Source organism: Elephantulus edwardii, unplaced genomic scaffold (genome assembly GCF_000299155.1).
Source record: "Elephantulus edwardii isolate Elephantulus edwardi_28Jun2011 unplaced genomic scaffold, EleEdw1.0 scaffold00152, whole genome shotgun sequence".
In the NCBI taxonomy this organism is placed as follows: domain Eukaryota; kingdom Metazoa; phylum Chordata; class Mammalia; order Macroscelidea; family Macroscelididae; genus Elephantulus; species Elephantulus edwardii.
Window position 1 is genome coordinate 7,010,391 of NW_006399902.1, and position 21,594 is coordinate 7,031,984.

Genomic DNA, 21,594 nt, shown 5'->3' on the forward strand with positions numbered 1-21,594 from the left:
TTTGTTCTCTCTAGGTTTGCTCCCTTTCCTACAGGTAACCTTAACTCTTGAGTTTTACTCCCGAATTGACCCTGAACCCAGTGCCAGTGACAAAAAGTAAATACAGCTGACAGCTAAGGAAGCAAAGGAGGATGGAGCCTCTGGGTTCAACCAGCCATCTCCACTGGACCCACCTGGGAAAACACTTTGCAGTAATTTGGAGAGGTCCTTAACTGCAGATTCTCAGGGCAATGCATCTCCTTCATGTATGGCCAGTATGACCATGTGATAGGCATGTTTCTGTTTAATACAACTAGCACTGTTAGAAGGAGTGGCACCCACTTCCATTAATAGCTTGCCTCCAGAAACCCTATGAACCTGGAGGATGAAAGGCACCCAATCACTGAGGACTCTCCTTCATAGCGTCAGTGAATCTGACTCAATAGCACTTAACTACTAGCATTGTGGGAAATACAAAATTAGCAGAATAATGTGGTGAGTTACTCTTGAGTTCAATTTCAAAGTGGGAAATCTATCTTGGAGGAAGTGAAACCAAGGTGTTCTTTAGGGGCAAGGATGGTGAAACATTTTCATTTCACATACTTTGGGGTAGGTTTTCAAAAGGGATCAGACCTTGAAAAGGTCTACTGGGTAGTAGTGACTCTTTTAGGGCTGAAATGTGTCTGCAGGAATGTGCAGTATCAGTAAATAAAACCAAAGGTGGATCAACCATTCCAAAGACATTCTTGATCCCTAAATATATACTGTAATTGACTACCAGTAAATGCCAAAGATTTTCATCTATGTCAAACTACTCAGAAACCCCTATGAAATTAATATACACTGGTAAAAGGAATGTTGCTCATTTCCAATTAATATCACTATCATTTAATGGATTAATGGTAATGAGAAGCATCACACAAATGGCACAGTACAACAACCAAAAAAATCACGCATTTTACAATTTTTTTTTCAGGCAAAAGTACTTTATTTTTACCTCTTCTTAATAAAAAAAACCACAAGTGACAACAAAGGAGACTGTGCAGTTCAACTTTTTATTTTAATAAAATCAGAATATGCACAGCACATGCAGTGCTAGCATCTAAACTAATACAATAAGCAATTACTAAAGCTCCAGTGACTTGAGGTTCAATCTTTTTACATTCAGCAAGTTTAAATCCACTCTTAACATGATTTTTGAAACATTGTTAACTGAAAATATTGCTTGCTGAGAAAACTTGCTCCAATGCTATCGCTGAATGTACTACAAGTCACTGATTATGCCAATACAACAAAGATAACCACATGTTTGAGGATTGCAATGTGCCAGACATTCACTGAGAAAAAAAATACACACAACTAAACAAAACTCACGCAACAAACATCTGAGAATCTGGACACTTCATGTCAGTGTTTCTGAAGTGTTTCATTAATATCTTAAGACAAGTGTATCAAAACCTTGGCATGTTTTAATTTCAAGTCGCCAATTTTGTTTTCACTAACATCAGAAAGTTATGGCTACACTGCCAATGCCGGGTCTGCTTAATTTGACTTAAGAGTTTAATATGACTTAACATTAAAAGCTCACACTACCCCGAAATATATAGTTTCACGCATACGGTGACATTCAACATTCAAGTGCCAGTGTTTTTGTACTGTCTTTTGGTCAAGTTTCTTTAAACTTTCAAAGAATCACTTTTAGGCTTACAAAAATAAATATTTGTCAAAATGTTCAATAAATATTACATAAAACTAGCAGCAAAAAGTATCTAGAAATCTGTCGTGTGCAAATAGTTTTCTTCCCAACTATCATTCCCATGGTCCCAAATAAATTTTAGAATCTAGTCCCATCCCCTTCCTAGACAAGCTGCGTTCAACAATCTCCAAGAGACAAAATAAGATTGGAAGTTTAAGGACACGCACACAAGACATATATATAAAATTCTCTGAATGTGCAATAAAAGAAGTACTTTGTAAAAAGTTATGGGCAAAATGTACAAGGGCCTAAACCTAGACTAATTGAAATAGCACCATAACAAATGTGACCTCAATACTGTCAAGTGCACCTACTTAATAAAAGTTTTAGAACAAGGCACAATACACTTGAAAATCTATTGCACTTTAGGAAATTTTTGCCGTCTTCCTATGCCACTGTAAAAGATTGAGCGTGTTGATCACCGCATTCTGGCCACAAAATTAGCACAGAATTCAAAGTGGCAGAGGCATTTTAGTGGTGGACAATGCTCATCTTTGGCCAGATTTAGCATAAACAGACTATAAATACAATGGAAACCTATGCAACTAAAACTGACTAAAACTGCACTGTATAGCAGAATTGACACCTTGTGCAGTTAGTTATGTACATATTTCCAACCTGTGTGATCTCAAAGATTTCAGTTTGTTACTCTTCTGGAGCCATTTTTACAAAGTCTATAGTAAGCCAGTTTAACATCTCAACGCAGCTTGAACAGAGTAATGTGAATCGGCATTTAAAATAAAGCCTGCTGCATAATTCTTCCTGTTCATACCCTCTTGACCAAAAAACATCAACACTAGCATGCGTTATTATACCAAAAATCATCCAGAGCCCTAAAATGAGGGCTGGTCATTGCTGTGGTCAGCCATTCTACCATTTCAATTTCATTTATGGCAGGCATTTAAAATGTCTAAGTAGATGAATTCTCCTAAAAACCTATTTCAAGTTATCAGACCTTTAAACTTTCCCTGTATGCCCACATTTGGCTAGCTCATAATTAATGATCTGCCTAAACATTGAAAGAATTGCTGTATTTACTTGCATTAACTTTTAAAAACAGTGCTCTGAATGTATGCATATATTCATACATCACTTCATCATGACTGGAATGGCTTGTTTAAAGACTATCAGGTTCTAAATACCTATCCAGGATAGAGTGAGCAAATCAGAACTTTAACTTAATACAGTTTGCCACATTAGAAACTAATTCCATTAATATGCTTCAAGATGTTTGTTTGTTTTCCCCCAATCTGCAAGTATCAAAAAGCCCTAATGCAGGCTACCGCATAAGTTTTTTTCCTTATAGTATTTATGGATGAATCGATGATTCCTGTTAAGTTGTATCACACCTGTGTGCCAAGGTTTGATTTTAGCCCAAGTTCAGTTAAATTTATTTTTGTCAAAACAATTGGTATCTTGAGCATTACTGAGCCAACAGGACATCAAAATAAAAAGTTGTCTAAAGTTAAAGGCACAGTACATTAACAAACAAATGATCCTCAGTCACAAAATTATAAATGCAGTTTGGGATAAGGGTAGGCAGGAGGGGAGTTAATCCAAACTACAGCAATGAAGTCTTTAAACCACCTTCCGAACAGGGCTGCTGATTATTCCTTTCATTTCTTCATGTGACCTTGAGCTCCCTTAAAAAAAAAAAAATTTCAGTGGAGAATCACAGCTGGTAATGTACTGCGAGTTCTTGAAGCTACACAAGGTATAGTCTGGCTAAGTTACATGTGGTTTCCATATTAGCTTGTTTGGCAGGGTGACCTGCTGCAAAGCAGGTTCAGTTACCCCACCAGTCAACGCCTTGGGAGTTATAATTTCCACCATATCCATCGCTGTTGTAAAAGCCTCCGTAGCCACCTGATGAAAGATTTTAAAAGGAAAAATTAATTTTCTGTCTTCAAATACTCTGACATAAAGCAGTTTATCAACTAACTTCTCCAATGTTTTCAATTTATGCTTCAGGGAGGGGGATATCAACAATTACCTCCACCAAAAGCTCTGCTGCTTCCATGACCACCTCCACCACTACGGCTGCTGCTTGCCCGACTGCTACTAAAGCTAGAACTGCTGGCACCACTGCTTTGTCGATAGTCTCTGGCACCAAATCCACCACTGAATCGGCTACTAGAAGGGAGGAAAACACACGTTGCCTTAAGATGAAATACCCCAATACTTGTTAAAACATTCCAATTACTAAATTCTGATTTTTCCACTGAAACACTTCCTTAGCAGTAAGTTGACACTAGTACATAGAACTTTCTAAGAAAACTGAAGGTCTCTATATATAGTCTGTACCTCTTCGAACGTCCACGGCTGCTCCCTTTGTAGTGGTGTTCAAAAGCCATACTTTCTAACCAAGATGGCACTTCTTGTTTAGCTTCAACAAGAAGATCCAACAAATCCTTGGTAATGTTGCCATTCCTTTCATTAAAGAATGAGGTGGCGAGGCCTAAAATAGTTTTTAAAAAGAAAATTAGCAAACTCAAATTTTTTCAATTAAAACTTTTCAGTTACTACTACTGTTAAAATACACATTTTAGCTGCACTCCTGAGAAACAAAAATCCAAATATGTGAGATACTGTGAAGTTCTTTGCTATATGCTCTACTGATGAAAAATAATTAACAAGAAACCAAATACTTACCAAGGTTTCCAACACGTCCTGTACGGCCAATGCGATGTACATACTCTTCAATATCACTTGGCAAGTCAAAATTGATAACATGTTTCACATTAGAAATATCTAGTCCTCTTGCAGCCACCTGAAGGAAAAAAAAATACAAAAACAAAACCAACAAACTTTGTTATTAAAAAACAAACAAACCTCACCCACAAAACAATGCATGCATTCAAATAAGCTGAATTTGAAAGAGATTACATACTGCTGTAGCCACTAGAATTGGGCTTTTTCCTGAGCGGAACTGGTGAAGCGCCTCTTCTCGGTCTCTCTGGGATCGGTCTCCATGGATACTGGTACATGCGTATCCTTCATGGTATAAGAAATCCTCCAGAGAATCTGCACCCTTTTTGGTCTCAACAAACACCAAGGTCAGGGAATCCTTCCCTGAATTAAAAAATATCACAAGATTTGTCACTAACAGTGGTCTAGCCAAGGCTGTCATATTTTGAATGATGAAGAAAAGCAAAAAAGTTGAAATAAACTGATTCTCACTGCCTATGCTAAATGTTCAAATGCGAAAATGTTTAGTGATTTTACCTGTTGCATTTAAAAGGTCAAGCAGAAATGAACGTTTGTCTGGTTCTTCCACCCAAACTACTTTCTGTGTGATGTTCTCAGAGGTAGAGCCAACTCTTCCAACAGCGAGAAAGATATATTCATCCAAGAAATCACGAGCAAGCATCTGAAAGAAAAAATTTTATTAAAAATAATTTACTGAAACACATTTCTCAATAAACAAAATTTACATTAAATAGTACCTGTATTTCCTTAGGGAAAGTTGCACTAAACATCATGGTGTGGCGAACTCCCTTTGGTGGCATAGTGTCTTGCTCAACTATTCGACGAATTTGCGGTTCAAACCCCATATCCAACATCCTATCAGCTTCATCCAACACCAAATATCTGTGGCAAATAATAAAATTTAGAATTTTCTAGTAAGTTATTTTACACCAAGATATAGTCATTCAGTCAACCTCCACGCCTCATAATTTGACAGGCTCAATGCAGGATTCTTCTCAATATATTATCGCTGATCACAAAACCACATTAAATTAGCTCTTACTGCTTGTAGCCCCCTCAGATGGCATTAAAAATGCTACTGACTTGTCAATATTGAAATTATGTACAATCTTTGCAAAGAGGTATGACAACAGCATTCAATAATATAGAAAATTGTTTCGCCTCAAACATTTAAAAATTAACATACTTGCAAAAGTCTAATCCAATCTTTCCTCTTTCCATCATGTCCACTAGACGTCCTGGAGTGGCTACTAACAAATGGCATCCACGTTCTAAGTCTCGAATCTGCTGACCAATATCAGCACCTCCATAAACCACACAAGGACGAACTCTGGATCTGTATGAAAACTATAAACGAAGTTGCTTTATCAGCTTTAAGGGTAATAGTTGTCCATGATCATAGACTATTTCATTAAAATCAACAAGAAAGCAAATAATCACTGAAATGTACAACTTACTTTTCTGGCTTCCTCATAGATCTGTACTGCCAGTTCTCTTGTTGGTGCTAACACCAAGGAGATAGGGTATTGTTTACGGCGCCCATAGCGTCCATTTTCCTAAGGAATAAATGAAAAGATTACATTTGAAAATGTTTTCCTTTACATAAATTAGAATAGAAAGCTACCAAGAGAGACCTAGAAAATTCTGTAATAACACTTCATTTTACCTTCATGGCTCTCAAAGCATCACCTGGACCATCTGAATAAATCTGACTCAAAATAGGCAAGAGAAATGCAGCAGTTTTCCCTGACCCTGTTCAGAAAAACAAGTACCATTGTTACTTTTAAAGACTGATGATCAGCAGTAGTTTTTTACTATATTAACTGTTGCTGCCAGTTAATTTGTTGTATTGGAATACACCCTTGTCCAATAGTTTACATATACCATAAGCTTTTGTACTGCACCATCAGAGTTAAGCACACATGACAAGCTTAAAAAATTTTTACTTGTTTCTTAGTAGGAAAAGTATCAACTCCCAATTATTTTCACCTGCAGAATCAAATGATTTTTCTGTGTGTGTGATTCTCACTTTTTCCTTTTGGGAAGTAAAGATGCCAATGATTTGAGTTCTCTGTACTTTTAAATGGGAACATAACCATCCTCTTTCAAATTGCCCAAATTCAAAGATATAGTAAAAATCTATTAAGGGTGTTAACTAATTACAATTTTAAAAGGCAAGTGTAACTTTACCCAAAGGCATCTTTAGCCTTTCTTTTTCTATGTTACACTTTTCCAACACTGTAAACCACAATCTGTCCCTGTTGTAGAAACATTAAAGGCAATGACTTCCTATAGGTTTCATTAGGGTGCCCTAATGCAAAGAGACTACAGAACACCTCAACATTTAAGGCAAAAGAAGTATCACCGAATTATGTTAAATATATAACCTCTACGAAAAACCTAGTTATGTTCTTTAGTATCATTTTACAAGCAGCACAGTCAAGATTAGATGATAGCTTTGCGGTTTGTTGTTTTGGTTTTTTTGTTTTTGTTTTTTTAACTTTTCATAACATGATCTTACCTGTTTGGGCACAAGCCATCAAGTCTCTCTTTTCCTTGATAATAGGAATAGCATGTTTTTGCACTGGTGTTGGGCGAGTATAACGAGTAAGCTCAATGTTTCCCATAATAATTTCACCCATCTCCACGTCACTGAACTGTTAAGAAATTCAATCCAGTTAAATAGATAGAAATGTTAACATAATCTCTTCATACAAATCAGTTACTTTTAAAAAAGTGGTTATAAAGAACCGTTAAAGCCAGCACGATCTACATATGCTTTTAGAAATCTCAACTCATTGTGATGAATCAAACCATTTTTTAAAAAAATTTTTGTGTGTGTACCATCAAATCGGATCTGACAGGTACAGAAGGAGATTGTCCCTCCTTCTCCAGCAGAGCCTCTGATGGATTTGAACTGCACGCCTCTGGGATAATCCAACCATTTTATACTTCCCTCCCTCAATATCTTAAAGAAAGCAAAACAATTCTTACACTCTCAATATGTGGAGGACAGTTGTTGCCTGTTGCCTCAACTGGAATGTCATCGTATTTCTCAAAATTAATCCCAGTGTTGCCTCCAGAAAATAGTTCCCTGAGAGAAAAAGACAGATGTTTATTTGTTGCGAGAATAGACAGTGAGGTTTTACTACCATTTGCAAACATTAAAAAAAACTTACTGCTCTAAGCGTTCACTTGGTGGAAGTGGTTTTGACCAATCATCTTCATCTGATTTGTCACACCAGCGACTATTTCCACCACGTTCAAATTTGCCAAAGCCACTTCTGTCCCCACGACTGCCAATGCCATCATAGTCGCTGCGTCCACGATCATCAAACCTGAACAGCACGATTCAGTGTCTTATGATTAACCACTATCAGGCTGAGTACTCTAAAATTTTACCTGAAAATCAGTTGAATTAATCATCTAAAACGTCAAAATGGGTTATTCTGTAAATACAGACCGTTGGACTGGCCAGACTATATGGCTCATTTTATACAATTAACATTTTCCCTTTTTAAAAAAGAACTCATTTTTCAAAGACTTATCCAAATTATTCTTAATGGTAAGAATATTAAAACAACACATCAAATATAAATTTTCCCAGTTATATTAGGAAATTATTTAAAGGACAAGATACTTTTGTGATAAGGCTTAGGATAAAAAGTAAAAAAAAACCAAAATAATCCTTACCTTAATCAAGATGTTAAGAGTATAAAGCCTGTTTTCGAAAAATCAGGACACAGGACTAACCACAGCTATTAGGTGTATAAGGTCAGTTCATCACACTTGTGTAATCAAAAATACAAGGTATTTAGAAAAATCCTAAAAATCTCAACCAAATTAGGTCATTCTTTAGATAAACATACAGTAAGTTGAAATGGCAGCCCTCTCCCATCACTTACCTTCCCCTTGACCCACTTCCACGATCACTGAAGAAACTAGATTTCCCTCTTGAATCACTTCGGGAACCAAAACTGCTGTATGCATCTTTATCTTTACTAGAACTCCACCCTGAACTGTCTTTATCGTAGAATCCTTTAACAACAAAACACAAACCCATTTTAATGTACTTTTCAGAAACTACAGTGCTTTATTATTTCTGAATTTGAAGTCTTCCAGACTTTCTTACAGCTGTAGGACCAAGAGCCAAAGGAATCATTCTTAACATTTCACTAAAAGGGAACTAACATTTAAGAGCTAGTTTCCATCAGTACATATATTTTTCAAAATCTTTAACTGAATCAGTTTACTAGGAAAAAGCATTGTTTCACTGTTTCTGCAAAGTATTCATTTAAAACATAATACTATCTTTTTCCTTGGTTGAATACATTATTTTTCCATTTCAACAGTGGAAATTAAGAACTATTAATTGGTACACATGAAATAAAGACGACTGCCCAGTGGTCCATCTACTACTACAAATTTGATGAGAATCAGAATACTGAGAAAAGGGAAACCTTCAATTTTTTTTTTTAAATTATTATTTTGGGTATGTGTGTCTGTGTACCGTCAGATCAGATCTGACTGGTACAGGAGGAGATTGTCCCTCCTTTCCCGGCAGAGCATCTGGTGGATTCAAACCATGCGTCTCTGGGATTGCAGTGCAGCTTCTTGCCACTAGGCCACCAGAGCTCCCTGAAACCTTCAATATACTCTATATGTATGGACCGATTCTTAGGGTCATAGTTGTTGTGTACCGTAGAATCGAAACCAACCTATAGCTGACCCTCCAGCAGATTTTCAGAGGCAACACAAATGGAGGTCAGTGGGGGGTAGCAAGGGATTAACCAAGTGTTCATTTGTTACAAATATACAAACTTCATGCCCTTGTATTACCACAAACAGTGAAGCAAACTATGAGCTCTGTACATTCCCACCTTTCCCTTCAAATTTCAGTTATCTATTTTAGTGAATATATATAGCACTCAAACAGTTGTACCATGATAGGAAAGCACCTATTAATTCCTAATTTCACTATAAATTTAAAGAGAAGAGACTTACCTTTAGTAGCTTCTCTGTTCCTTAAGTGAGGTGGAATATAGCGTCCTTCTAAAAAGAAATATAAAATCAAAATGGAAAAACTTCCAAGTTAAAGCTTCTCACCAAAATCTCCATTAAAATCATTCCTGAAACCATAACTTTTAATTTCTGTCATTACAACTGGAACACTTACAGCTGGAAACTGAAAAAGAAAAAACCTATTATAATTTTAAATGTGTTATTAATTTAATAAGCTTAGTAAGTAAAAGGAGCCCTTGGTGAGCTTGCATAGTGAGCTAAGTGCTGGGCTTTTTGCCAAAAGATCAGCAACCTGAACCCCTGAAGTGAAGCAATCTGCTCCTGTAAAAGTACAACTTTAGAAACCTATGCTGTTCTAAAGGGTCACTAGGACTCACAATTTACTCAACCGCACTAGGGAAGTTTTGGCAAGGAAAAATTTGACTTTAAACCTACGATCTGAAATCTACAAATCAAATGTATTTAACTAGCCATTAGTAGTTATTTAATGTTGTGGTTAGGTGCCATAGACAACTCATAGAGACCCTATGAACGAAAAGGCCTGAGCCCTGTTCATAAGTTTCCGGAGACAAGCCATTTTGGAAGTGGATGCCACTCCTGCTTCAGCAAACACTATCCGCCATGGCTAACCATTATCACGTTTGGCACATCAGTGTCACAGTGCTCAGCATCAAAACAACCACGAGTTAGCATGCACAGACCAGTGTTACATGGTTTTTAAAAAATGGCCAGAAAGGATTTCAAAGAATTGATGCAAATGCAAGTAATATGTAAAGTCAAATCACTTTATTACTAGTAAAGTCTAGAACTTAACGTTTTCAATTTTGAATTATATTAATTTAATTATGAATTTAATTATAATTTACTTATGAATGAGCATGTTCCCTTTATTAACAGTTCTGGTTCATTCACTCTACCTGGGTCAGGCACAAGATTCATATTTGACATACTCTTACAAATTTGTATGTTATAAAAGGTTCTTGAAAGAAATCTTGAAATTCTAAAAGTTTAATGAAATATTAACTCAAATTAATAAAGATTCAGTAAATTAATAAAATGTTACTCACTGCTAGCTGTACTGCCCCCACTCTGATTATCTGAAGAGTTCAGGTCTAGGCCAGCAAACTAAAAGAAAAATAGGTAGTTAGCAGTTCATATGCTGAAATATTACAGAGAAAATAAATCCTGACCTTTACTATTTACTAGCATCACGTTCACCAATAGTTGTCTCTGGCTGCCTAAGTAAAACCCTAATGTCTTAGCTGCTATAAAGCAACAAGGACCTGACTTGAAAAACATGAAGCTTGATTTTTTGGAAATCATCAAGCAAGGAGTCCGAGAGACCCAAAAGGTCACCACTGAAAACCTCACAGAGCACCAGTTCTCCACATATATGACACTGTCATGAATTGGAACAACCAGACAGGAACCAACAATAATCACCAAACTTAATTGCACTAACTCTCAAGGAAATGCAAATTATCTTAAAAAAAAATCAAACAATTAATTTGTTTTCAATGCAACCAACTTCTATCTCAAATAATATTAAACTTAAAAGAGCCACCTCAAAGCTGTTCAGACAAATCAGGAATCGTCCCTTCCTTACTTTCTTTACTCTTAATTATTGCCAGTCTATAATTTCAAATTAGTAGCGTTCTTAACACACTTGACATACAACTGAACCAGTTCAATTTTTGACCTGGTGGACTAGGTACTATTTATTTTCTCCCATTTTAATGACATACTCAAATATTATTTTGGTCACAGAGCTACCAAAAAAGGCACAATGTTCTTTTTCATTGCCTTTAATCTCCACTTCTACCTTTCCATTCACATAAGCAGTTTAAAGTCTCAAGTATGTTACCAAAAGGTAAACCTCACACCGTATTTAGTAACAGGAACTACATACAAGGAAACAAAAATGATACATAGTTGCTACATGTCTGCAAAAGAGAAACACCAAATCAAAACAAGTTTATGAAGCCTATGCTAAAAGTTCAAGGTATTGCCAAACTGCATAAACATCAACTGGAACACTAGAAATTAGAATATTATGCCATTCAAAAGATGCGTGCAACATGAATTTGAGAATCTTATTTCCAGAATTTCCACTAGGAAAAACGCTGCCACACTTTTTCCTTTCTCCCTGCATTAGTAATTCCTGCAGCAGGCTAATACTTTAAAGTGCAACAGGAACAAACTTACTTTTTGTACTTGTTGCAAAATACTCCAGAATACAAGTTTTATTACTAGTTTTGCATTGTGGAAACTTGAATTATGTAGGAACTTTAAACACTTAAATTTGTTAGTTACACTACTGCAATTTTTTTTGTGAACTTGCTAGTAAACAACTTAGAAGTTAAATTGATGTTTAAAAGGGCATCATTAAATGAAAAATGCTAAAACGAGTGATTTTCTACAGCTAGGCTCCATTCTACGGTCAGCAACTGGAAAAAGCTAGTATTATTTATTCATTAATGAAAAAAAAAAAAAAAACATTCACATCTAGGGTCAATTAGTCACTAGTTCCAGAATCATTAACGACCTCATGAAATTAGTTCGCTCTCTCCTAATCATACAAGGCAAAAGCAATACAGCTCCCCAGTTTATTTAAAAGGCTCGAAAGGACACTCTAAACCGTACTGACTTCCGCAACTGAGGACAAACCAAACTCCTCCCTTTTATATGTAAATCTCTTTGCACTGCCCGTTAACCATTAGATGGGAAGATTCTAGTTAAGAGACCTGGCGCCTCTGACTCAATTTTACGGGGCTCTGGAGCGAAGCATCAACATAACTGTGTTATCTCCCACTACCATCATCACATATTAAGGTCGGTTAAGATGGTTCAGGAACTACGTTGAATTCTATTTTGTTTGGCACAATGGTAATCCGCATCAGATGAGTAAGTCTGTTTCCTAAAGATTTATAACCTTGGAAACTCCATGGGGCAGTTTCAATTCTGCTCTATATGGTCGAAAAGAATCAGAATCGACTTGATGGAAATTATTGGTTTTTAAGCCACATTTCGGGAGTTTTTCCTCTGGCCGATCCCTGATCAAACTTCACGAACTCAAAGATATTCAGACTGCAGTTCCGCCCACAAAACCCGAGCAGCCCTAGGCTAAAATGGGACCCTGCTGGACCCCCAGCCTCATGAGTCTCCCAGACATTCAACCTCTATTATCTCCAGAGCCCAGCGCCACAGGGCACGCAGCGGCCCACCCCTTTCTCCCCCTCCTCCCCCTGAATCATCTGCGTCACAAAACTTTCCACTCCGGAAACGCGGCCTCCCTGGCCGCGGCAACCGGCCTGCGACGGTCCTCCAGAAACGGAGCTGAAGCGAAAGGGCCCGCGGAAGGAAATCCGGGAGGGGCAAGATACTCAATCCCGTCTTTCTTTTCCTATTTTGCCCCTCGGCCGGCCTAGGGCCCAAGAGACCGGCCTTTTCCTGCTAATGGGTAGCAGCGCCGCCCAGCCACCTACCTCCACACAAAGGAGGCTGCCGCCATTACCTCCCAACCAAGGCCATCCCATCATCCCGCGCCGCTCCCTCCCACATCCCGGAGTCCTGCCGCCCCCCGTTCACAGGCATACAAAAATCCAGGCAGCAAATTCTCCCACACAGAAATCCAGGTCGTAGGGCGCAACGAGGCCCCTAGCACGCAAAACAATAAGGGTCCCCTCTCGCGCTCCGTCGCGCACTCACCTCGCTCCTCACCCTCCCCCAACCCCGTCACTAAGGAGCCCGGCCCTGGCGCGTGCGTGTGTCTGCGAGAGCGCGCATCCCCTCCCCCCCCACACCCGCCAGCCTGCGAACGCACACACAAAAGCCGCCATTGTGCTCGGCCTGGGGACAATACCACGGTCCAAATCTCACTTAAAGACCAAGCAAAGCCCTAAGCAGCATTCTGGCCACCTCCCAGCCCTTCCACAACCCCAAGGCACTGGCAAATGCAAACCTTAGGCACCTAGGAAATGGAAACTAAGGTTGCAAGTTAACGCTGCGCCATAACCAGGATAGAGTCATGCAACCCTAGTAGTCTCACCTGCTGGTCCAGCCCGAGCGCATTTTCCACCGCCACATGACTCATTCCTGAAGAGTACCGAGAAGTCGGTGTCGTCCACTACTGACCAAGTGTGTTAGTATTACCGCAACGACCCTCTCACGGGAGAACTGCGGCTCTAGAGCGCAGACCGCGGCCACGGAGCTAATATACCCACTCGTGCTTCTACGTCAGCACGTAGTACGTGTGCCCGCCTCCTACCACTAAGGCTTCTGCCTGGCTACTGTGCACTCGCTAAATCCTAACCTCGCGGGATTTCCTAATCAGTTCCGTTCTGCCCTTCCCCCACACCGCCCCTTCACTCGGCCCTGGAGCTCAAGGCCCTGGAGCTCAAAGCGTCGAATGCTGTTCCTTAGAGGTTCACATCCCAAGTTTCCCACTAATGTCCTAGTTTACGTCTTGAAATTCTCGAGATCTCGCGAGAACTCGTCTTATGCTTTCTACTAGTGGGAAGGTCCTTAAAACCTAGGCCTTTTATGTTCCTAGTCTTCTCCACTCGTTTCCCCTTCTTTCGTTCTAGCGCTGTCCTCTTACTTACTGTATCTCTCTGTGAGAACCTGTAATATTTCCGTTCTTAGCCCTTGCTATGTCACACGCACGCCCACCCACCCCCACCAAGTCGGAGTTAAGCAAAAAGAGGCCCGAAACTGAGACGATAGCATGTCACGTGACCGCAGGTGTAGAAAGCGGTGGCCATTTTGTGGAGCTGGGAACTGTGACTTTGATGGAGTTCTCTAAATTGGGGGGAGGGGAGGGAGAAGGGGAAAAGGAGGAGGATCGGAGAGTGAACAGGACGTGGCTTGGGGGGAAGTGAAGGAGTGGGAGATGGCCTTGAACCACCTTTCGTGGTTGCCTAGGCAGCAGGGGCGTGGCCTATAAACCCTAGGGCCCCTCCCATCTCTCTTTTGGCGCTAGCACGCCCTCCCCGGCACCCCTTTCTCCTCTTGGTGAAAAAACAATGAGAATTACGTACCTTCCTGAGGACCCGGGCTCTATGCCGGAACACTAGCTGCGCACCTGTAGTTTGGGCCCCTAGTTTTCCCCTGTGGGGCATCCCTGGACTCAGGGACAGTGGCCACCAACTGCTTCCCCCAAAGGCAGGGGTTGTGGGATTGTGAATGCCTCCAGTGGGGCCCAAGAAAATGTGGGGTTTTGTGGCTAGGCTGAATCTGGGTCTGTCAAGAAATTGCAAAGAGATTATCGATCCAGTCTAGGGGTGTCAGGCTACTGCGGTAGATAGCCAAAGGTAGGAAATGCTCTTCTGCCATGGGAAGAACTCCTTGTGGCCCCCTCCTGGACAGGACAGACTATCCCTTTCCCAATTTCAATGCTACAGACCCTGAAATAGAAAACGTGTTAACTAGTGGATCCAGTGCTTGCTTTCTCCCCACCTTTCTTGCCCTCAGCCTGACAAAAGAATTAAATAATACGCAGAATTTTCCACCATCCCCCAAAGGGTCTTGTGCTGCCAGAATGAAAATAGCTTGTTCTCATCACATAATTCACCACATACACAATTTTTCTCTCTTTCCAATTTTTAAAATTAAATTCAAACGAAATAAGGAGGTAAGAATAAAACAATGTGTCCTGGGGCTTTGGGTCTCAATTTACTCATCTGTAAAACGAACTGGATAGACTACAGAATCCTGTAAAAGACCCAATTTTGTACCTTTTTAACCATCTGAAATAACATGTCTTATTAATAACCTAAACCCATTAACACAATTTCAGCAAACATGACCCAACTAATAGAAATTAAAACGTACATCGACCGCCTAAGAGTCCCGCTGTAAGAAGCAACAACCTTCCTCTCCTCCACCTTCTCCTTGGAACCGGGAAGCAGCAACCATGCGTGAGTGCATCTCCATCCACGTTGGCCAGGCTGGTGTCCAGATTGGCAATGCCTGTTGGGAGCTCTACTGTCTGGAGCACGGCATCCAGCCTGATGGCCAGATGCCAAGTGACAAGACCATTGGGGGAGGAGATGACTCCTTCAACACCTTCTTCAGTGAGACTGGTGCTGGCAAGCATGTGCCCAGGGCCGTGTTTGTAGACCTGGAACCCACAGTCATTGATGAAATTCGCACTGGCACCTACCGCCAGCTCTTCCACCCTGAGCAGCTCATCACAGGCAAGGAGGACGCTGCCAACAACTATGCCCGTGGGCACTACACCATCGGCAAGGAGATCATTGACTTGGTTCTGGACCGGATTAGAAAATTGGCTGACCAATGCACAGGTCTCCAGGGCTTCTTGGTTTTCCATAGCTTCGGTGAGGGAACCGGTTCTGGCTTCACATCCCTGCTGATGGAGCGCCTATCTGTTGATTATGGCAAGAAGTCCAAACTGGAGTTCTCCATTTACCCAGCCCCCCAGGTTTCCACAGCTGTGGTCGAGCCCTACAACTCCATTCTCACCACCCACACTGCCCTGGAGCACTCAGATTGTGCCTTCATGGTAGACAATGAGGCCATCTATGACATCTGCCGCAGAAACCTTGATATTGAACGCCCACTCATGACCTTATTTTCCAAAATGGTGAACTCTTGGTTACATTTAAAACAAAACATTACATTCTTGCCTCGATTGATACAGTAGTTGTACTCCCGGGAAATTAAATGTGTATCAAATCTGGGCCAGCCCTGGTGACTTAATGCCTGCTTTACTGCTAACCAGAAAACTGGTGGGCAGTTTGATTTACAGCCTAGGAAAACAGATAGTGAGCCATCCTAAGTCTGAGTAGAGACTTTGTTGGCAGTGGGGCTTTTTGTTGATAGTGTGTGTGTATATGTAGTGTATGTAAACCATTGTGGCTCTTGGCATAGACCACAATGAACAGATTTTATTTTTTTTCTTGTGAATGTGAGGGTCCAGTGAATCAATTCTATAATGTGTGGCACTGTTCAGCATTAGAGAAGTGTGGTATGCCTGGACATGCCTGCTAGGTACCAGGACCTTTCCAAATCATTGTGACACTAAAAACACAGAATTGCCCAGTTCCCCGTTGAAAACCACTAGCCCTAACCACTTAGGAGAAAGCGGCCATTTCAGTCTCAAGATTTGTGGTTTCTTATGGAACAACAGTAAAATGTGTTCTTGGTGTGCTTCAGTTTTATTTTCATATAGACTAGGATGAGCGCAAGATTCAAAAGTTGTGAGTTCTGACAGCTCTTCAAATGTATGTAGCAACAATGGGATGTACTGACTACCCTGATTGTGGACTTTATTTTACTCTTGTGTAGAGCCAGTGTACAGGGTATTGCCATGGGAGTACCTAAAATAATTAAAATATACAGCAGTTTCCTGTTTTCAATTAACCTCTGCTCATAAGCATACTCAGATCAAACCACTAGGGCATTTTGTTAATCAATATTGCATAATTAGAATATCAAATTGGAAACGAAGCAGGGAAACAGATAAAGCTTTGTCTTCAAACACATTGACTCAGAAAAAGAATGATGTGCACTCTTGAGGTAGCTTAATGAGCCAATTTTTGCAGCATTCCAAAAAACTTTTCCTTTAAGCAGCTTTTGCATATCTTTTTTCCACATAGCAATCAATCATTTACACATTTCCTTTGGAGCAACCTAAAAAGAAATGGAAAAAAAGATCAACTACAGCCTTCAATTTGGGTTACACTGCAACATCAAGAAAACAAAAATCCTCACCACTGGAACAATAAAGCAACATTATGGACAAAAGATTGACATTTTCAAGGATTTCCTTTTACTTGTATTCACAATCAACACCCATGATAGTAGCAGTCAAGAACTCAAAAGATATTGCATTAGGGAAATTTGCTGTCAAAAACCTCTCCAAAATGCTAAAGATCAAGGACATCCATTTAAAGATTAAAGTGAGCCTGCACTAAATCTTTTCAATTGCTGCTTATGCATCTAAAAGTTGGACAATGAGTAAGGATTACAGAAGAGATGCCTTTGAGTTGTTCTGAATATCCCATGGACTGCCAAGAGAACAAACAAGACTGTCTTGGAGGAAGTGCAACCAGATTGCTCCTTAGAGGCAAGGAAGGTAAAACTTCATCTAACATACTTTGGGCGTGTTGTTAGGAGGGCTAGTCCTTGGGAAAAGACATCATGCTGGGGAAAGTGAAAGAGAAAGAGAGGAAGACCTTAAGCAAGATAAATTGACATAGTAACAATGGAGTCAGACCAAGGCTCAAATCTGTTCTTCTCAGGGTCTCTATGAGCCATAGTTGATTCAGGGAGCACTGAACAACAAAGGGTCTAGAGCCATTATTTTTATTCCACAAATAGCTTAAAATAACATTTGCCATCACTGTTAGGCTGAGGAGCTTTGTTGGTATTATGTGTTAGGCTAATAATCAAAAGGTTGACAGTTCAAATCTACTTCTGGCAAGAAAGATGAAATAAAAAAGAAGAAGAAGAAAGATGAAGTAATATTGCATGTAAAGATTTACAGCCTTGGAAACCCATGGGAGGGTCACCTTGATTTTAAATCAACTCGATGGTTTTCTTTTTGTTCTGTTAAACTAAAAGGGTAGGAGGAGAATAGGATAAGAGTTGACAGATAATGAACTTTGCACTGGAACAGATGAAGGAAAGAACTGTTTAAAAGGAATATGTGTATGACAACAGCTTAGAATAAGAGGTACATTGCAAAGAGTACTGAGGGTGGGGAGGGAGGTAATTGTGCAACAATGAATGAATATTTTTTAAAAACAAATAGAGCTGGTGGTGGGTGAAGGCAGGGAGAGGGGGTAAACATATGCAACAATTAATGAATGAAAATCTATTTTTTCTGTAAACTTGTTAAAATCACAATTAAAATAAAAAATTTACTTTAAAAAAGATAAAACTGAAATAATTATTTTGACACAATTAAATAGTGAGCTCAAGTAACCTAAAACCATGCAGAAATATAATTTTACTAGTCTGCAGTAAGAAGAAAGGGAATAGTAAAAGAGATTTCCAAGTCATGAAAACGTAAGTGCCTCTAACTTCACACTTGCCAGAGCTTTTTAGCAAGGTCAAGGGGCAAGATCTGGGTCTGACAGATCCATGCTTCTCTTTAGTGTGTGTGGGGGGGAGGGGGGAAGGGGCGGAGAAAGTTCAAAGTGGGTGAAACTCCCTTGTAATCAGAGGGATAATTACAGGTGTAGGGGCAAAAGCAGTTCTTTTCTGAGCCTCCTTTTTTTTTCTTCCCCCCCACCTCTACTCCCACTGAGCCTCCTTTTATGCTTTAACATATAATAATAATCTTTTTAGACTTTTGTTTGTTTGAGGCTTCTGATAAAGCAGATTAGTTTGAAATGCTAGATAATTTATGGTAATTAGGAGACAGTTGGGACGTAGGATAATAAAAGTCCTAAAGGGAAAAGAGATCTTTGACTTTAGGAACTTATAAAAATGTATTCTTCAAAGGTGAGATCTGGTATATACAAAATTAAGAATGCTTTACTGATTGTCATGGAGTTGACTTGTTACTATCACTCTTCCAAGTGATGTTGAACTTGCAGCTAGGGTGGAACAGTCTTGTGCTGCTGCCATTGCTGCTGTCTTTACATACTTAACTCTCCTCATCTACAACCAGGAGAGGATAAAATAGATGAATGGGAACTTCTAAGAATCAAATCCCTATGCACATCTAAAAACTTCTCCAACAGAGTAAAAAGGGAAGCCACAGACTGGGAAAAATATTTGGTAATGACATGTCAGGTAAGGGACTTATATCTGGAATATATAAAATACTTGAGCACCACAACAAGATAAAGGTAAATAACCCAATTGAAAATTGGGCACAGGATATGAACAGATGTCGCAAAGAAGACATTCAGATGGCCAACAAATACATGAAGAAATGTTCAAAATCCCTAGCTCTAAGAGAAATGCAAATCAAAACAACTATGAGATAGCATCTTACCCCAGTCAGAATAGCAAGATTTAACAGAGCAGCAAACAACAAATGCTGGTGAGGTTGAGGAGAAACTGGAACCCTTATTCACTGTTGGTGGGAGTGTAAGATGGTGCAACCACTGTGGAAGGCTGTATGGCGCTTTCTCAAAAAATTGCAAATAGAAATACCATTTGACCCAGCAATTCCACTACTGAGAATATACCCCAAAGAAACCATAATTGCCACCTAGGCTGATATATGCACACCCATGTTTATTGTGGCTTTGTTCACAATAGCAAAGAGTTGGAAACAACCTAAGTGCCCATCAACAAATGAATCGATAGAGAATTTGTGGTATATTCACACAATGGAATACTATGCTGTGTTGGAAAACAAGGAACCCATGTAATATTCAAAATGGTGACCCTGGAGGACATTATGCCAAGTGAAATATTTCAGTTATAAAAGGACAAATACTGCATAGTGCCACTGTTGTAGAACGGGACTGACATCAGAGTTGGGGAGAGACTGAGAAAAATTGGATAAATTGTGTATACTGCATTGAAACAGATGAGGGAGAGAACAGTTTAAAAGTGATATATGATTGAATATTATGGTTATGACAAGAGTTCAGAATGAAGGTTGCATAGTGGAGTGTACTGGGGGGAGGAGATTGTATACCAATGAAAGAATTTTTCTTTTACTTTTCAAAGAGAAGAGCAAACTGGGAGGGAGAGGTGGGCAGGGAGAAAAATGCAACAATGAATGAATGGAAATCCAAAATGTCTGTAAATGTTCATTAAAATTAATTTAAAAAAAAAACACCCAACTCTCCTTCCTCCCCTTTCCCATTGTACCTTCCTATTTGGTGATTACAGCTGCATTGTCACATAGACTTGGGTGGCCACTAGGTTTAATAATCTTTAAAGTTTAAAAAATGTTTTCACTTGGTTTTTTAAAAAAATTCTTTAAAGGCATTTTGTTATGATTGTTGTTGTTATGTGCTGTCGAGTCACTTGTGACTCATAGTGACACTATATAAAACAGCCCTGAAACCTACTTTATCCTGTACCAGCTTTACTGTCTCTAACACACCTACCTTCATTTCCCTAGTCACTGAATCAGTCCATCTCATTGATGGTCTCCCTCTCTTTCTCTGTTCCTCCACCTTTCCAAGCATGATGTCCCTCTCCAAGGACTGGTCCCTCCTTGCAACATGCCCAAAGTATATCAGGACAGAGCTTCAGAATTCTTGCCTCCAAGGAGCAGCCTGGTTTCACCTTCTCTAGGTCAAGCCTGTTTCTTCTCCTGGCAGTCCATGGTATATTCAATACTCGTCTCCAGCATGTCATAGGCATAAATTCCCCTTCTATCATCCATAGTCATTGTTCAGCTCTCTTTTGCATAGCAAGTAATTGCGAAGACCATGGCCTGGATCAGGTGCATCTTAGTCTCCAGACTAACATCATTGCTCTTCAGTACTTTGGAGAAGTCCTTGACAACCAACTTTTCCAAGGCAATTCATCTTTTTTATTTCCTGGCAGCTGGTCCCAAGACTGTTGATTGTGCAGCCAAGCAAACTGAAGCTGTTAACAGTCTCAATCTCCTCACCATCTATCATAATACTGCCAATCGGCCTAGTGGTGAGAATCTTTCTTTTCTTGATGTTGAGCCTCAATCCATATTGAAGGCTGCAGCAAGCACTTCAGGTTCCCCTAAGTTTCAGCAAGCAGGATTGTGTCATCTATATAATGCAGATTGTTGATAAGTCTACCTTCAATCCTGATGCTGGTATTCTCTATTAAGAAAACATGATTTGTACTTTGATTTGGAACTGAAATGCTCTTCTACAAATTCTCTCTTCATGTTGTGCCTTTAAATCAGAGCCAACTCATAGTTGACTCTCATTGAGTTTTCAGAGGTGTCACTGCATGAAAAAAAGATTGCCTATCTCTCTCACATGAAGCAACTGGTGGGTTCAAACCTTTGGGTTGGCAGCACAACTTTTTACCCACTAGGCCACCAAAGCTCCTTCACATTGACTGTCCCAATATTAGGAACCAAAACACAAGGAAGGAGTCATCAAAGAATTACAGTTTCATTACATGAAAGACCTTCTATGAGTGTCACCTCTAAAACAGGAAAAGTGTTCCCTCCTGGAATGTGCAGGACTGAAGGAAAGATC

At 39.7% G+C, this 21,594-nt stretch overlaps 2 protein-coding genes across 5 annotated transcripts; one reads left to right on the plus strand and one right to left on the minus strand.

Annotated features, from left to right (window-relative positions):
* Positions 1-943: 943 nt before the first annotated feature.
* DDX3X (DEAD (Asp-Glu-Ala-Asp) box helicase 3, X-linked) lies at positions 944-13,805 on the minus strand. Of its 4 annotated transcripts, none has more exons than XM_006894978.1 (17): positions 13,515-13,805; positions 10,534-10,591; positions 9,449-9,496; positions 8,350-8,482; positions 7,624-7,782; positions 7,439-7,538; positions 6,966-7,101; positions 6,111-6,196; positions 5,902-6,000; positions 5,631-5,791; positions 5,182-5,326; positions 4,961-5,105; positions 4,626-4,807; positions 4,388-4,505; positions 4,040-4,193; positions 3,729-3,868; positions 944-3,601 (listed from the first exon to the last, which is right to left on the minus strand). In XM_006894978.1, exons 1-17 carry the CDS (start codon positions 13,557-13,559, stop codon positions 3,522-3,524), a joined length of 1,989 nt encoding a protein of 662 aa, XP_006895040.1. In that variant the 5' UTR covers positions 13,560-13,805; the 3' UTR covers positions 944-3,521. The 4 variants fall into 4 exon arrangements, with proteins under 4 accessions (XP_006895040.1, XP_006895041.1, XP_006895042.1 ...); XM_006894979.1 differs by having other exon boundaries at positions 948-3,601; positions 3,729-3,865; positions 13,515-13,559; XM_006894980.1 differs by lacking the exon at positions 9,449-9,496 and having other exon boundaries at positions 948-3,601; positions 13,515-13,652.
* Positions 13,806-15,301: 1,496 nt separating this feature from the next.
* Positions 15,302-16,130, plus strand: LOC102861093 (tubulin alpha-1B chain-like). The gene has a single exon (XM_006895001.1). It carries the CDS (start codon positions 15,381-15,383, stop codon positions 16,128-16,130), a length of 750 nt encoding a protein of 249 aa, XP_006895063.1. The 5' UTR covers positions 15,302-15,380.
* The last annotated feature ends 5,464 nt before the right edge of the window (positions 16,131-21,594 follow it).

Bases quoted from the DNA above. Each gene is read 5' to 3' on its own strand.
- DDX3X (XM_006894978.1), bottom strand. From the start codon at position 13,559: ATGAGTCATGTGGCGGTGGAAAATGCGCTCGGGCTGGACCAGCAG. The intron at 7,783-8,349 runs GTAAGTGATGGG...CGTGCTGTTCAG, and splicing joins GGAAGTGGGTCAAGGGGAAG to GTTTGATGATCGTGGACGCA. The intron at 6,001-6,110 runs GTAAAATGAAGT...TTTATTCCTTAG, and splicing joins ATGCTTTGAGAGCCATGAAG to GAAAATGGACGCTATGGGCG.
- LOC102861093 (XM_006895001.1), top strand. From the start codon at position 15,381: ATGCGTGAGTGCATCTCCATCCACGTTGGCCAGGCTGGTGTCCAGATT.